The following is an 18310-nucleotide window of genomic DNA, read 5'->3' on the forward strand; positions in this document are numbered from 1 at the left end:
TGTTCATGGGTGCACCCTCGACTTCACAACCCTTCCAACACAGTTTAGATAAGGTTTACTCAATTTTCTGCAATATACAGCCACATATCGAAGCTCTATGTATAAAATTGCTCTGTAACCTCTTATTATATTTCACACATTTAAATAATTCTGACCATTATGGCATAATCTCACAGTCATTTACTTTGGCCGTTACTATTAGAAGTATCAAGTAGAACAGGGGTGTCAAACTCATTTTCTTCCAGGGGCCACATTCAGCCCAATTTAATCTGCAGTGGGCCGGACCAGTCCAATAATAGCATGACAGCCAGTAAATAATAACTCCAAATTGTTTTAGTGCAAAAAATAACATTCAATTATGCCAATATTTACATTTAAAAACTATCCAAACAAACAGGATGTGAATAACCTGAAAAAATGGAATTTGTTAAGAAATATAAATACAATTTTATCAATATTATGCCTCGACTCATCATTTATACATATGCACAAAACATTTAGTAACAAGCAGAAAATTGTTAAAATTGCTCTTAATTTTCTTCATTTTGTTCAAGTTATTCACATGTTATTGTTAAAGGATAGTTTGTTAATGTAAACATTTTCATAATTTAATGTTTTTTGCACTAAATCAAAGGGGAAAAAAATGGTGTTGTCATCATTTATAGGTTATTATGATATTACTTTTGAGTTTGATGCCCTAACTTGCACTTTGCAAATTCATCTCACGGGCCGGATTGGACCCTTTGGCGGGCCGGTTTTGGCCCCCGGGCCACATGTTTGACACCTGTGAAGTAGAACAATAACCTAGAATAGAGAATATGTCTTTTATTTCACGCATTTATCTATAGTATATGTGAGGCCTAACTGCTTTTTAACTTCCACTGGGATGTCTGACCAAACTGAATTTCCGTAAACCCTAAACTTCCAGGGCTTCACTGACCGCTTTTGCAAAGTAGGTTAAAATTTGACCCACAGACCTCATCAGGGGAGTGACACAGGGAATGTAATTAGTGCGAGACCACAGTTAAACTTGAGTCTGTGTAATGTGAGTGACCCACACTGACCTCATTCACTAAAATAGGACACAGATACTTTCAGACATGAACTCTTGATTAATTGTCACAATAAGAGGGTAAAACATTATAAAAAAATAAATAAATAAAAGAAACTCACACCCAAAATGAGACACACATCACTGAATTCCAGTCAAATGAAAGGAAATCTATGTATTTGCTCTTAAACTTATTGTTTAAATTATTGTCTGAATCCTCCTGTCCGAGACCACTTGCCCAGAAGGGGGCAGCCTCACACTACTGTCTACATAAATGAACTATACATGCACATACACACAATCACTATGATTAAAAATATCAACATATACAAGGTTTTATTTAGAATTTAACCCTTTCATGCATAGTGGTCACTACAGTGGACAGTTACTCTACAGCAGGGGTGTCAAACTCGTTTTCTTTCAGGGCCCATATTCAGCCAAATTTGATCTCCAGTGGGCCGGACCAGTCAAATAATAGCATATAAATGACAACTCTAAATTTTTTAGTGCCAAAAACAACATTAAATGATGAAAGTATTTCTATCCAAAACAAAAAAGATGTGGATAACTGGAAAAAACTGAAATGTCTGCAGAAAAATAAGTACAATTTTATCAATATTATGCCTCAACTTATGATTTCTACATGTGCATTACAGATCAGATCTACCAAAGGCACAAAACAGGCTGAATATTGTTAAAATTGCACTTATTTTTCTTTAGACATTCCAGGTTGTTCATATTTGTTCAGGTTATTGACATCTTATTGTTAAAGGATATCAGAGTTTAATGTTCTTTGCAATAAATCAAAGAGAAAAAAAAATAGTGTTGCCATTATTTAGAGCCATAATATCTTTTTTTTCCCCCACATTAAACCAAGTAGAACATTTGGAGTCATTATTTCTCGGTTATTATGCTGTTATTTTTCAGTTTGATGCCCTTGACCAGGGGTGTCAAACTCATTTTAGTTCAGGGGCCACATTCAGCAAAATTTGATCCGAAGTGGGCCGAACCAGTAAAATAATAACACAATAATATATAAATAATGTCAACTCCAAACTTTTCTCTATGTTTTAGAGCGAAAAAAAAAAAAAATGCATTTACATTATGAAAAGGTTTACATCTACAAACTATCCTTTCAAAAGATGTGAATAACATGAAGAAACTGAAAAAAATAAGTGTAATTTTAACAATATTCTGCTTCAGTTTACCATTTACACATGTACATTATAACTTACAGATCACAGTGAATCTACAAACACACAAAATATTTAGTAACAGGCAGAATATTACTAAAATTGTACTGACTTCTCTTAAGAAATTTCAGGTTGCTCATATTTGTTCAGGTTATTCACATTTTTTGCAAAATTATACTTTGTTTTAATGTAAATACATGAAAATATTTACATTTACAACAAGAAAAATTTGGAGTTGTCATTATTTATATGTTATTAGGATAGTATTTTACTGGTCTGACCCACTTGAGATTGAACTGGTCTGAATGTGGAACCTGAACTAAAAGGACTGTTAATATCTTCAGTGTAATTTTTGGATTTCACAAATTCATCCCAAGGGCCGGACCGGACTTTTTGGCGGGCCGGATTTGGCCCCCGGGCCACATGTTTGACACCTGTGTTGTAAAGGATCACAGGATTATGAAATGCACCCAGATTTAATGCTGTTTTTTTGCTTAATTAAGTGTGAAAATAGTGATAGTTCACTGTCATATGAGATTTATCCTCATATAAATAAAATATGTGGTTTTGAGACGTGCATTTAACAAAACTTATTCACCATTTTGTAATGTTAAAGACACTACAGTCACGACTTGGTCACCTTTCCTTTCTGCACAATCAGTGCTCCACAGTTGTAAGTTATTACTTCCCTAACACATTTTTTTTTTTTTTTTTTTTGCAAGATTACTTTAAAATTACTTAGATTCACAACTCATTTGTTTTTCTTCTCTTCATATAATCAGTTAATAGAAACAAAATATAAAACTTTACGCTTTTGATGCATATAGTTTAAGAAAAAATACTATTCCTGACTCTTTGTGATTTCATTTTTCAGCTATTTCCATTGTTTCCTGTGAGGACGTGTGGCTGCATGCAGACATCCTGCCTGTCTGCGAAGGTCAGGGTGAGTTTGTCATTACTGAAAGCACTTAGAAATAATGTGACGGCATCTCATTTCAGCTGCGCACGGTATATACAATACATGATGTAGTGAATATGTCATTTGTCACTGACCCTGTGTACTGCACAGGATGCACCATCAATTCAGAACAGGGTCAGACGGTGTCAGCCACATTAACTGTGTTGATAAGCTTATTTATACTGCACAGTATAGTTTAGTGCACAGGTGTCAAACATGCGGCCCGGGGGCCAAATCCGGCCCGCCAAAGGATCCAATCTGGCCCGTGGGATGGATTTGTGAAATACAAAAATTACACTGAAGACATTAACAATCGAGGATGTCAAAATCATTTTAATTCAGATTCCACATACACACCAATTAGACATCAAGTGGGTCAGAACCAGTAAACTACTATCATATTAAACCTATAAATAATGAAAACAGCAAATTTTATCTTTGTTTTAGTGTAAAAAAAAAAAAAAAGTAAAATTACGTGAAAATGTTTATATTAAAAACGGTTATTTTACAAAAAAATGTGAAAAACCTAAAATTTCTTAAGATAAGTAAATGCAATTTTACCAGTATTCTGCCTGTTATTAAATGCTTCATACATTTGTAATTCTAATGTAAGTTGTAAAACTCATGTGTAAATGATAAACTGATAATCTGAGGCATAATATTGTTAAAATTGGACTTGTTTTCTTAAGATGTTTCCAGTTGTTTGTGTTATTCAAATTTTTGTAGATGTTAAAGAAAAAAATCTTGAATTAAGCAAAAAAAAAAAAAATCCTGAATTACGCAAAAAAAAAAAAAATCTTGAATTAACCAAAAAAATCTTAAATTAACCAAGATAAAAAGTCTTGAATTAAGCAAAAAAAAAAAAAAAAAAAAAAAACTTGAATTAAGCAAAAAAATAATCTTGAATTAAGCAAAAAAACCTTGAATTAAGCAAAAGAACAAGAACAAATCTTGAATTAAGCAAAAAAAAAAATTCTTGAATTAAGCAAAAAAAATCTTGAATTAAGCAAAAAAAAATCGAATAATAATTATATATTGTTAAAATTGGACTTGTTTTTCTTCAGATGTTTCCAATTGTTTGGGTTATTCAGATTTTTGTGGATGTTAAAGAAAAAAATCTTGAATTAAGCAAAAAAAAAATCCTGAATTACGCACAAAAAAAATCTTGAATTAAGCAAAAAAATCTTGAATTAACCAAAATAAAAAAGTCTTGAATTAAGCAAAAAAAAAAACTTGAATTAAGCAAAAAAAAAAAAATCTTGAATTAAGCAAAAAAAAAAATTGAATAATAATTATATATTGTTAAAATTGGACTTGTTTTTCTTCAGATGTTTCCAATTGTTTGGGTTATTCAGATTTTTGTAGATGTTAAAGAAAAAAATCTTGAATTAAGCAAAAAAAAAAATCCTGAATTACGCAAAAAAAAAATAAATCTTGAATTAAGCAAAAGAATCTTGAAGTAACCAAAATAAAGTCTTGAATTAAGCAAAAAAAAAAAATAAATAAATTGAATTAAGCAAAAAAAAAAAAAATCTTGAATTAAACAAAAAAAAAATCTTGAATTAAGCAAAAAAAAAAAATCTTGAATTAAGCAAAAAAAAAAATCTTGAATTAAGCAAAAAAACAAGAACAAATCTTGAATTAAGCAAAAAAAAAAAAAAATTCTTGAATTAAGCAAAAAAAATCTTGAATTAAGCAAAAAAAATAGAATAATAATTACATATTGTTAAAATTGGACTTGTTTTTCTTCAGATGTTTCCAATTGTTTGGGTTATTCAGATTTTTGTAGATGTTAAAGAAAAAAATCTTGAATTAAGCAAAAAAATCTTGAATTAAGCAAAAAAAAAAAAAATCTTGAATTAAGCAAAATAAAAAATCTTGAATTAAGTAAAAAATCTTGAATTAAGCAAAAAAAAAAAAAAAATCTAAAATTAAGCAAAAAAAAAAATTTAATAATTATATATTATTAAAATTGGACTTGTTTTTCTTAAGATGTTTCCAATTGTTTGTGTTATTCAGATTTTTGTAGATGTTAACATTCTCATAAGTTATTTTTACTTTTTTCCACTGTTATTATTTTTCTGGTCTGGCCCACTTGAGATCATATTAAGCTGAATGTGGCCCCTGAACTAAAATGAGTTTGACATCCCTTGTATAGTGGTTATAAAGACACCAATTGCACTCATATAGTGTCACCTACCTAAAATAATTGTTTAACTTTTTTTCAGATTTTACAGGAAATGGTGTTTGATGATTCAGGCAAAAAAAAAAAAAAAAAAAAAAAAAGTAAAAAAAAAAAGTATGTTAGGAAGGGGGTGATATGATGTAATTATTAAAGTTAACAGATGTACTGAAGAGCATACTGTGTTTTTTTATAGAGTTGAACTGAAAACAGAAAAAAAAAGGGGGGGTTCTCATCAACCACTCCAACATTTAAAACTAACTTTAGAAGTTGTATTTAAAATAAAAATGCCGTTACAGGTATTTCTTTTAGTTTACAACAGTGTTTTTCAACCTTGGGGTCGGGACCCCACGTGGGGTCGTGTAGAATTCAAATGGGGTCGCCTGAAATATCTAGTAATTGATAAAAAGAAAAAAAAAAAAAGACAAAAAAAAACTTACTAAAGTGGCAAGGTTTCACTGTAAAAGGATCGACATTATTATAATGCAAACTTTGGTGCTGCTGGTGGATATAGACCCCAGGTGAACCTCTAAATAAGACCCTCTTTCCTCCTCATTTCAGTTGAACCCCTTGAACACTGGTTTCAGATGTTTGTGGTGCAAGATTTGATCAGATTGAGAAAGAACACACTGTACTAAACAACTTAAAAAGGGGATTGGTAGCAGTTCATGCAGTGTTTTTCAACCTTAGGGTCTGGACCCCACATAGGATCACCTGAAATTTCTAGTAATTGATAAAAAAATTAAAAAAAAAAAAAATTAAAACTTACTAATAAAAATTTACATTATATAACCTAAATGTCATGTAAAATCAACGTTTATTTGCAACATATTACAGCAAATTATTACATGATCAAAAACAAATTAATTTTAGCAAAAAAATGTCTCCGTTTTGAATGTCTAGGGTCGCCACAAATTTGTGATGTTAAAATGGGGTCACGAGCCATAAAAGGTTGGGAACCACTGGTTTACAATAAAGATAAAAGTCAATAACACTGACCAAAATAACCAAAAAAATTTATACTGCAAAACAGAATCTGTACTAGCTAAAAATAAAGCTCCCAATCCTCCAAATTCAGATGTTATTCTATACATACTGCTGACCCTGTTTTTTTATCATCATTATCTGTACAAACAGGAAGAAGCAAAACCATCAATCACTGTGCATGGCATCATTAACTGTGTTGATGAGCTTATTTATACTGCACAGTATAGTTTAGTGGTTACAAAGACACCAATTGCACTCATATAGCATCACCAACCTAAAATAATTGTTAAACTTTTTTTCAGATTTTACAGGAAACAGTGATGAGTCAGGCAAAAAAAATTGTCAAAAAATGTATGTTAGGAAGGGGGTGATATGATGTAATTATGAACATTAACAGATGTATTGAAGAGCATACTGTGTTTTTTTTTTTTTTTTTATAGAGTTGAACTGAAAACAGAAAAAAAAAAAAGGAGGGGGGGGTTCTTATCAGGCATTCCAACATTTAAAACTAACTTTAGAAGTTGTATTTAAATGAAAATGCCGTTACAGGAGTTTCTTTTAGTTTACAACAGTGTTTTTCAATCTTGGGGTCATGTGGAATTCAAATGGGGTCGCCTGAAATATCTAGTAATTAATAAAAAAAAATAAAAAAAAAGACAAAAAAAAACTTACTAAAGTGGCAAGGTTTCACTGTAAAAGGATCGACATTATTATAATGCAAACTTTGGTGCTGCTGGTGGATATAGACCCCAGGTGAACCTCTAAATAAGACCCTCTTTCCTCCTCATTTCAGTTGAACCCCTTGAACACTGGTTTCAGATGTTTGTGGTGCAAGATTTGATCAGATTGAGAAAGAACAGACTGTACTAAACAACTTAAAAAGGGGATTGGTAGCAGTTCATGCAGTGTTTTTCAACCTTAGGGTCTGGACCCCACATAGGATCACCTGAAATTTCTAGTAATTGATAAAAAAAAAAAAAAAAAAAAAAAATTAAAACTTACTAATAAAAATTTACATTATATAACCTAAATGTCATGTAAAATTAACGTTTATTTGCAACATATTACAGCAAATTATTACATGATCAAAAACAAATTAATTTTAGCAAAAAAATGTCTCCGTTTTGAATGTCTAGGGTCGCCACAAATTTGTGATGTTAAAATGGGGTCACGAGCCATAAAAGGTTGGGAACCACTGGTTTACAATAAAGATAAAAGTCAATAACACTGACCAAAATAACCAAAAAAATTTATACTGCAAAACAGAATCTGTACTAGCTAAAAATAAAGCTCCCAATCCTCCAAATTCAGATGTTATTCTATACATACTGCTGACCCTGTTTTTTTATCATCATTATCTGTACAAACAGGAAGAAGGAAAACAATCAATCACTGTGCATGGCATCGTCTTCCTGTGTTTGCGGCTGCACGTCGCCTCCTGACATGTTTACAGTGCTTTGGATCTCGGCCTTGTGCTCTCTGGCTTTGGCTCGCAGTTTGGCGATGCTGCAGGATCGCAGCTCCTCTGAACTCGGCCCCTCCGGACACTCCCACTTCCCTGAATTCCCCGTCACGGACTGCGTTAACAGGCTCCGCGTAGCGCTCGGAGCTTTAGTCCACGGGTAGTTCTGTCCTTCCGGTCGTCTCTGCCAGCGCTCACTGTCAGAACTTTCCGTCTGCTCTTTGAAACTCCTGCCTCCTTTCTCAGATGTTTCATCATTGTCTCTTTTTACATAAGGCCCTGAAAGCTGGCCCTGGAGTTTCAACTGCCGCCTCATTTTGGCACGACGGTTCTGAAACCAAACCTGGAATAAATGAAGAAATACACGTATAATTTATGTAGTTAAAAATGAGAAACTTTTAGAAATGTGGTAGTTTTCATAGCTTCAAATCCCTGTAATCCAGATAAAAAAAAGAAGACAAAAAAACATCTAGATCTGATTGTTTAGATCAGGGGTGTCAAACTCATTTTAGTTCAGGGGCCACATTCAGCTAAATTTGATCTGAAGTGGACCAAACCAGTAAAGTAATAATATAATAATATATAAATAATGTCAACTCCAAACTTTTCTCTATGTTTTAGAGCGAAAAAAGTAAATTTACATTATGAAAAGGTTTACATCTACAAACTATCCTTTCAAACAATGTGAATAACATGAACAAACTGAAAAAATAAATATAATTTTAACAATATTCTGCCTCAGTTTATCATTCACACATGTACATTAGAACTTACTGATCACAGTGGATATACAAACACACTAAACCAGGGGTGTCAAACATGCGGCCCAGGGGCCAAATGCGGCCCCCCAAAGGGTCCAGTTCAGCCCCTGGGATGTTTTTTGCCAAGTGCAAAAATTCCACAGTCTTGAATTGAATTAAGCAAAAAAAAAAAAAAAATTGGCTTGAATTAAGGAAAAAATCTTGAAGAAAGCCAAAAAAAATCTTCAATTAAGTAAAAAAAAAAAAAATCTTCAATTAAGTAGAAAAAAAAAATCTTGAATTAAGCCAAAAAAAATCTAGAATTAACAACTTCTATTTTTTGTTTTAGTGCAAAAAATAACATTAAATAATGAGAATATTTACATTTCCAAACTATCCTGTAACACTAAAATGTGAATAACCTGAACAAATATGAACAACCTGAAATGTCTGTAGAAAATTCCGCCCAATTTGAACTCTTTTCTGCCTGTTCCTCAGTGTTTAGTGTCTTCGTAGATCTGATCCATAATGCACATGGACAAATGAAAAGTGGAGGCAGAATATTGTTAAAACTGCACTAAATTTTCTTATGTTTTTTAATTTAAATTTCCTTTTTTTCAAGTTTTTTTTTTTGGATAATTTATAAAAGTAAGTATTTTCAGAATTTAATGTTGTTGTTTTTTTTTTTACACTAAAACAAAGATAAAAAATTTGGAGTTGTCATTATTTATAGGTTATTATGTTATTATTTTTCTGGTCCGGCCCACTTCAGATCAAATTTAGCTGAGTATGGCCCCTGAACTAAAATGAGTTTGACACCCCTGCACTAAACATTTAATAACAGGCAGAATCTTGTTAAAATTGTACTTACTTCTCTTAAGACATTTCAGGTTGTTCATATTTGTTCAGGTTATTCATATTTTTTGGCAAAATTATTCTTTGTTTTAGTGTAAATACATGAAAGTATTTACATTTTGAAAGAGAAAAATTTGGAGTTGTCATTATTTCTATGTTATTATGATATTATTTTACTGGTCCTGCCCACTTTAGATCATATTGGTCTGAATGTGGAACCTGAACTAAAAGGATTGTTAATATCTTAGTGTAATTTTTGCATTTCACGTGCATTTCGCATGTTTGACACCTGTGGTTTAGATTCTGTTTTTTTTTTTTTTTTTTTGCATGGACATAAAGACGGGTCATTAACTAAAATAACAAACAGTTTCATCAGGACAGTTTCAGTGCATGTTGGCATTGATTCTACAACTGATTCCCAAAAGATATTCCCTCATTTGGTGTTTTGATGATGGAACACATCTCAGTTGGTGTTCAGTTATGGTGAGATCTGGTGACTACAAAGCCACAGAACATGATTCACATCATATTAATATCCGTTCCCTCTGCACAGGGGATGAGGGCATTGTCATCTGAAACCCATCCAATCAGGTTTTTCCTTCCATTCATCACCCATCTGTATGTACTACACATAAAAGAGTGACTGTGTGCTGGATTCATCCTCTGAATAACATTTTTGTGGCAAAAAAACCTACCCTGTAAGCCCGGACTTTGTATTTACTAAAATGCTTAAATTCCAATGTACTTAAATGATTTAAGTTTTATTACATGACTATAAAATATTAAGTATATTCTACTAATTTGTAGATGTAGTCGAAAGTACAAAAACAGTTTCAGTTGAATGGATTTAAATCACTAAGTTTTAGTCATGACCACACCTTTTTATCTCAGCATTGCATTGTGGGTATTGGGCATGTTGTTGAAAATGTGTTATTTTTCTGTACAGGGGTTCAGCGGGGTTGTGGTGTTAGTGTTAATTTGGACTTAATGTGCGTGTGACAATGTTTATTGGCCTTTTCGTGTTTGTTTTTGTATTTTTGTAGAGCTGCACCATGAGTGAGAGCCATAGGACGAACAATGGCTTTAATGTTCATCTTTTATTGTTCTCGTTCAATGTAAATCTTTATGCCTTGCAAATTACAGTGAGTAAACCTCCTGCCTAACTTCTATCTATGCTACAATATATTAAGTTTAGTAATTACAGGGTGGGGAAGCAAAATTTACAATGAACATTTAGTTGTTTTTTCTCAGCAGGCACTACGTCAATTGATTTGAAACCAAACATATATTGATGTCATAATCATACCTAACACTATTATCCATACCTTTTCAGAAACTTTTGCCCATATGAGTAATCAGGAAAGCAAACGTCAAAGAGTGTGTGATTTGCTGAATGCACTCGTCACACCAAAGGAGATTTCAAAAATAGTCGGAGTGTCCATAAAGACTGTTTATAATGGAAAGAAGAGAATGACTATGAGCAAAACTATTACGAGAAAGTCTGGAAGATACTATTAAAGAAGAATGGGAGAAGTTGTCACCCGAATATTTGAGGAACACTTGCGCAAGTTTCAGGAAGCGTGTGAAGGCAGTTATTGAGAAAGGAGGAGGACACATAGAATAAAAACATTTTCTATTATGTACATTTTCTTGTGGCAAATAAATTCTCATGACTTTCAATAAACTAATTGGTCATACACTGACTTTCAATCCCTGCCTCAAAATATTGTAAATTTTGCTTCCCCACCCTGTATACAAAGAAATTTATATTGTGAAAGATTTTAGTTTAAATCAACTTGGAATTGAGTACAATAAACTGATGATATTAAGTCTAATAATTATATAAAGCAATTGACACTGTAACAAATTTTAAGTTAAATTAACTCGGCATTTAGTGTATTGTATTTAAATTAGCAATTCCATTCAAATCAAGCATTTAAGTATAATACACTCAAGTTTTTATTACTCATTACTTAAATTTTTTAAGGCAATCGATTTATTCAAATTTTTTAAGTGAACTCAACTTATTTGGTCTTACAGTGTAGTCTTTTTGTGAAAAGTTGACGCCATTCTGAAAATTAGTTCTATATACAGGGGTTGGACAAAATAATGGAAACACCTTAAAACATCAACAAAAAATATAATTTAATATGGTGTAGGTCCGCCTTTTGCGGCAATTACAGCCTCAATTCTCCGAGGTATTGATTCATACAACTTGTGAATTGTTTCCAAAGGAATTTTAAGCCATTCTTCAGTTAGAATACCCTCCAACTCTTTTAGAGACGATGGCGGTGGAAATCGACGTCTTACTTGAATCTCTAAAACTGACCATAAATGCTCAATAATGTTGAGATCTGGGGACTGTGCCGGCCATACGAGATGCTCAACTTCATTAGAATGTTCCTCATGCCATTCTTTAACACTTCTAGCTGTATGGATTGGGGCATTATCATCTTGAGGTGAAGGTGTTTCCATTATTTTGTCCAACCCCTGTAAATACCTCAACAAAACGCTGACCAGGCTTGGATGTACCCTTGGATGATATTCAGTCTTTTACAGTGTAATGTATGTTTTGTTTATGGCATGTAGAAGAGAAAGTCTTAAAAAAAAAAAAGCCAACTCCTTAAATGTACAAATTATTTATTATTGCATATCATCACTGTTGGGTGGAAACTTCTTATGTCCAAAATGGTTATTTTTCAGAAAACTGGAAAAAAGATATATTTTAAATAAATTAATGGAGTTAAGAGATGTAGTCACAAGCTGTTTTCAACACTTTTCATTGGTTAAACATGAAGACTGACCGATATAATCGTTTTATGACAAAAAAAAGACCAAAAATTGACTTACAAAGTTTCCACCCAACAGCGATGATATGTAGCGTTAATGCAGTTCAGTGAATTCGACAGTCTGGTTTCGACCGGCTCTTTATGTAAAGTGTCATGAGATAACTTTTGTTATGATTTGGCGCTATGTAAATAAAATTTGATTTGATTTGAATATCTGTGTGACATTTAACCGCCAAATGACACCATGTGACCTCTAAAAGAGTCTGTAGAACTGCAGAGTTGGATTTACAAACTGTCCCAAACAAGAAAATGCTATAAACCAGGGGTGTCAAACTCATTTTAGTTCAGGGGCCACATTCAGCAAAATTTGATCTGCAGTGGGTCGAACCAGTAAAATAATAAAATAATATATAAATAATGTCAACTTCAAACTTTTCTCTATGTTTTAGAGCGAAAAAAGTAAATTTACATTATAAAAAAGTTTACATCTATAAACTATTCCCTCAAAAGATCTGAATAACATGAACACACTGAAAAAAATAAGTGTAATTTTAACAATATTCTGCATCAGTTTATCATTTCCACATGTACGTTATAACTTACAGATCACAGTGGATCTACAAATGCACTAAACATTTAATAACAGGCGGAAACTTGTTAAAATTGTACTTTATTCTCTTAAGACACAGGTGTCAAACATGCAGCCCGGGGGCCAAATCCGGCCCGCCAAAGGGTCCAATCTGGCCCCTGGGATGAATTTGTGAAATGGAAAAATTACGCTGAAGATATTAACAATCAAGGATATTAGAATCATTTTAGGTCAATTCAGTCTAAAGTGGATCAGACCAGCAAAATACTACCATAATAACCTATAAATAATGAAAACTGCACATTTGTCTCTTTGTTTTAGTGTAAAAAAAGTAAAATTACACAAAAATGTTTACATTTACAGACTAACCTTTAACAAAAATGTGAATATCTGACGTGTCTTACGAGAAGTATGTGGAATTTTAATAAAATTCTCCCTGTTATTAAATGTTTTGTGTATTTGTAGATCCACTGTGATCTGTAAATTGTGACTCACATGTATAAATGATAAACTAAGGCTAATACTGTTAAAATTGTCCTTATTTTACTAAAGAGTTTTCAGGTTGTTCATATTTACCTCCGCCAAGGAGGTTATGTTTTTGCCAGGGTTTGTCTGTCTGTCTGTTTGTCTGTCCGTTAGTGTGCAACATAACTCAAAAAGTTATGGACAGATTTTGATGAAATTTTCAGGGTTTGTTGGAAATGGGATAAGGAAGAAATGATTAAATTTTGGTGGTGATCGGGGGTGGGGGGGCCCACAGGGGGGGGCGCAGACCAGAAAATTTCATCAAAATCTGTCCATAACTTTTTGAGTTATGTTGCACACTAACGGACAGACAAACAGACAGACAGACAGACAGACAAACAAACCCTGGCAAAAACATAACCTCCTTGGCGTGGGGGGGCCCACGGGGGGGGGCCACTGATCAGCCTTGGCGGAGGTCTGCGCTCTCCGAGTGCTTCTAGTTGTTCATGTTATGTTCAAGTACAATTCGTAGATGGAAACATTTTCATTACGGAATTTAACTTTTTTCACTCAACAGTTCTTATCCTACTAAATAAATTATTTTACTGGTCCGGCCCACTTCACTTTATATCATATTAGGCTGAATGTGGCCCCTGAACTAAAATGAGTTTGAAACCCCTGTCTTAAGACATTTCAGGTTGTTCATATTTGTTCAGGTTATTCACATTTTTTGCAAAATTATACTTTGTTTTTGTGTAAAAACATGAAAATATTTACATTTACAAACAGAAAAATTTGGAGTTGTCATTATTTATATGTTATTATGATAGTATTTTACTGGTCCCGCCCACTTTAGATCATCTTGGTCTGAATATGGAACCTGAACTAAAAGGATTGTTAATATCTTAGTGTAATTTTTGCATTTCACAAATTCATCCCAAGGGCCGGACTGGACCCTTTGGTGGGCCGGATTTGGCCCCCGGGCCCCATGTTTGTTGACACCAGTGCTGTAAACGCTGACACATCACGACAGATACCTGCACTCGGGCTTCGATCAGGTCCAGTCTGAGGGCCAGGGCTTCCCTCATGAAGATGTCTGGGTAGTGGGTGGTCTCGAAGGCCTTCTCCAGCTCCTCCAGCTGCCAGCTGCTGTAGTTGGCCCGTGCACGACGCTGCTTCACTGGCCTCTGTTCATCTGGAAAGCACAGCGCAAGCACCAATTACACCATTGCCAACGGGTGACAAGGAACTAATGGCTCTAGATTGGATAATTAGCACAGCGATCATTAGGCACACTTTAACACTGCTTGATAATTGATTGTTAGTTACGAGCTGTTAGCCAATCTTTTGTAAACATTTACACTGCAGTCAGATGGCGCTTCCTGACTGTCTTAGAATTTGTGGTCAAATGCTGCCAGTTAGGCTGCGAACGACATCTTAAATCCTCAAATCGTACGATCAGACTTAGTGGATTTAACTTACCTAGGCTTTCTGTGAGCTGCCCCATCCCGACTGCCTGAGTGGCCAGCAGCAGAGCTTCCTTGCATGGCTCTGGCTGCAGGTAATTCCTTAAAGATTCATAGCTGATAAAAGGCCCAGGGATCAAAATTTGAGGTTGAGAGCCAAGTCTAGTTGGGAAGGCAGGGAAAAAATGAGCTGCAGGTGAGTGGAAAACTGCAGGCAGCAGAGTAGAAACCAGTTGCCCTGGGCCGAACATGTCTATTAGGAGTCCACTATTAAGCATCAATGTGTCAAAAACGCCAGGATCATACCTATAGTGATGCTGGCGGAAAGCTGAAAGGCATCCCTTTGTGCTGAAGTAGAAGAAAAGATTAAGAAATTAGCCGTTGTGTTGGGTCTTTGGTCAGCCTCTGTTTGTGGCTCAGCAAGATTTAAGGTATCGGGTGGAGAGGAAAGGTAAGACTTGAGTGGAGGTGGTCTCACCTTAGCTTGCAGCTTCTCCTCCCTCTGTTCTCAGTCACATGACTTCCAGACAATCAGCAAGGCCAGGTTTATATGACGAAGGTGCAAAGCTGTGATTCATCTTCCTGGATTATCTGTATTACCCCATCACTGTTTACTGTATTCGTCATCACTTTCCTGACTACATAAGCAGCAAAAATCGGTTTCATATGTTGTTGTGGTAGGTTGTTTTTTTTCTTATAACTCATCTCTCCCTGGTTTCACGGGGCATGTTCCGACATCTTTGGCTTGTGACATTTCAATCAGTGAGATGGATGAGACTTCTGTGGAAAATGTCTTTATGTATGTTCGTCTCCAAACGCGCACCTTAAGGATCAACACAACACTGTGACCTGTTCAACAGTTGTCAAGTCTAACAAGAACAAATTATTTCCAGTGGCGTCTTAATGAAAACACGAGTAGTTCTTTTAAACAGCAGAGACGAAAACAAGCGCAAAAGCAGTCGACCCTGAACAGCAGGTTCCAGGATAAATACACTCCTCCTGATAACGATGACAAACCTGAAACCTTCCTAGTAACCCTTTGTTTATCTGCTGTTGATTCAGTTTTATTGTTCTAAAGTTTTTCAAATGTTGTTTTCCCAAACCAACAAATAGCAGCGTGTGAAAATTTTAACCCTCAAATATTACTGACACATTTTACGCTTGCCTCCAGAAAATGACTTACATCAGGGGTGTCAAACATGCGGCCTGGGGGCCAAATCTGGCCCGCCATAGGGTCCAGTCCGGCCTGTGGGATGAATTTGTGAAATGCAAAAATTACCCTGAAAATATTAACAATCATTTTATTTCAGGTTCCACATTCAGACCAATTCAATCTCAACTGGATCAGAACCAGTAAAATACTGTCACAATAACGTATAAATAATTGCATTTCCTTAAAAATGTAAATATTTTCCTATAAATTTTACTGTATTTTCTCAAAAACCATGAATAACCTGAAGAAGTACGAACAACCAGATATGTGTTAAGAAGAGCAATTTTAAAATATTCTATCTGTTACTAAATGTTTTGTGTATTTGTAGATCAGCTGTGATCTGTAAGTTTTAATGTACATGTGTAAATGATAAACTGAAGCATAATATTGTTAAAATTGAACCTATTTTTCTTTAGAAATTTTAGTTTGTTTATGCTATTCACATTGTTTCAAAGGATAGTTTGTAGATGTAAACATTTTCATGATGTAATTTTTGACCTTTTTCACTCTAAAACATAAAAGAAAGTTTGGAGTTGACATTATTTATGTATCATTGTTATTATTTCACTGTTACGGCCCACTTGGGGTCAAACTTCCCTGAATGTGGCCCCTGAACTAAATGAGTTTGACACCCCTGACTTACATAAAATTGTTGGCCAAGGCATTTTGTTTATTATTATTATAATATTGTACTTGAGATGATAATTTTCAAGGGGAGGCATGTGTAGTTGGAAAAACTTAGATGTGATCAACTCGCGAGCCTACATTGGTTTCCTCATTCTGGCAAGAGTTCACAAGTCAGGTTGTTTCCCACATGTCCACACCACAAGAAGTATCAAAGTTCTCTTGGGAATAGTTGTTTTCCCCACCCCCCTGTTATGTATCAACTCAAAAGTATCAACTGTGCACCTGCAGGTGTGGAGATGTTAGGTCTCACACACACAGACAGACACGTTTTACACAGATAAAACAACATGGGGTCAAACTGACCCCAGAGGAACACCAATGTGTGCAATATGTGTTCAGCACACTGAAAAAAATATTATCATGATAATTTTATGCTTAATCAGTTGTCCCCAATAAATTATTAATAATAATAACTAGAAAAGCACTCAGAGAGCGCAGACCTCCGCCAAGGCAGATCAGTCCCCCCCCCCCATCACCACCAAAATCTAATCATTTGATCCTTGTGCTAGTCAAGGTTATAATAGTTTTGGATTTTTGATTATAGTTTAGTTTTATTTAGTTTTGACTTTTTTTTTCTCTAATTCAGATAGTTTTTATTTGTTTTTAGAGCAGGTTTGCTAGTTTTTATTAGTTTTTGTATTTTTTTTCTAAATGCTTAGTTTTAGTTTAGTTCTAGTATTAGATTTAGTTTTTTCATATCTTTTCTCTTCTTCACCGTCGTATTCACATAAATCCCAGACAGGACTCTGCTGCTTTAGTCTCCATGTTTCCGACTCTAAACCAAATGACGGACCGTGAAGTACCATATGGTGCCGCTAGCTAAAATTGACAGAGTGAAATAAATCAATTTTATATCAATTTGACATTGACAAAAATGAAACCGAAGGGAATTTTATCCATAGTTTTTATGCGTTTTAGTTAGTTTTGTAAGCACACAATACAGTTTCAGTTAGTTATGTTTTTTTTCTTTTAATTATAGTTTTTATTTATTTCAGTTAATGAAAATGTTTTTTCAATTCTAGTTTTCGTCATTTTGTTACTTTTTGTTAACGATAATAACCTTGGTGCCAGTATTAACATTTCCTGAAATTTCCATCCAAGTCCGTCCTTAACTTTTTGAGTTATCTTACACACGGACAGACAGACAGACAAACCAACGCCGGCAAAAACAACCTCCTTGGCGGAGGTAAAAATAATACATCGGTTTTATATAGCGCTTTTCTAAGTACTTAAAGATGCTTTACAATAAGCAGCCAAGGGATGAACACACAACAAATGGGTAAAACAGATACAGACTTAATACAAAAGGGCAAACAATGAACAAAAGCAAAAAGGTAGAGACAGATACGGAAAAGAAAACACATGAGACAAGGTAGATGAGGGTGGGTGAGGTGGAACAGGCGGCAAATCTGGCCCGCCAAAGGGTCCAACCTGGTCCTTGGGATGAATTTGTGAAATGCAAAAATTACACTGAATATATGAACAATCAAGGATGTTCAATCTAAAGTGGGTCAGACCAGTAAAATACTATCATAATAACCTATAAATAATGAAAAAAAGCTAATTTTTCTATTTTTTTTTTTGTGTCAAAGAAGTAAAATTACACAAAAATGTTTACATTTACAGACTTACACAAAAAAACACTTTACACAAAAAATATGAACAACCTGAAA

At 34.0% G+C, this 18310-nt stretch overlaps 1 protein-coding gene across 4 annotated transcripts; it reads right to left on the minus strand.

Annotated features, from left to right (window-relative positions):
* Window positions 1-7697: 7697 nt before the first annotated feature.
* On the minus strand, window positions 7698-15856 carry LOC115423501 (paired mesoderm homeobox protein 2). Of its 4 annotated transcripts, XM_030140346.1 has the most exons (5): window positions 15216-15856; window positions 15044-15085; window positions 14754-14899; window positions 14309-14466; window positions 7698-8176 (listed from the first exon to the last, which is right to left on the minus strand). In XM_030140346.1, the coding sequence occupies exons 3-5, from the start codon at window positions 14776-14778 to the stop codon at window positions 7757-7759; spliced, it is 603 nt and encodes a 200-aa protein (XP_029996206.1). In that variant the 5' UTR covers window positions 14779-14899; window positions 15044-15085; window positions 15216-15856; the 3' UTR covers window positions 7698-7756. The 4 variants fall into 4 exon arrangements, with proteins under 4 accessions (XP_029996206.1, XP_029996204.1, XP_029996205.1 ...); XM_030140344.1 differs by having other exon boundaries at window positions 14754-15085; XM_030140345.1 differs by having other exon boundaries at window positions 15044-15856.
* Window positions 15857-18310: the final 2454 nt, after the last annotated feature.

This window comes from Sphaeramia orbicularis, chromosome 8 (assembly GCF_902148855.1).
Source record: "Sphaeramia orbicularis chromosome 8, fSphaOr1.1, whole genome shotgun sequence".
NCBI classification, from domain to species: Eukaryota; Metazoa; Chordata; class Actinopteri; order Kurtiformes; family Apogonidae; genus Sphaeramia; species Sphaeramia orbicularis.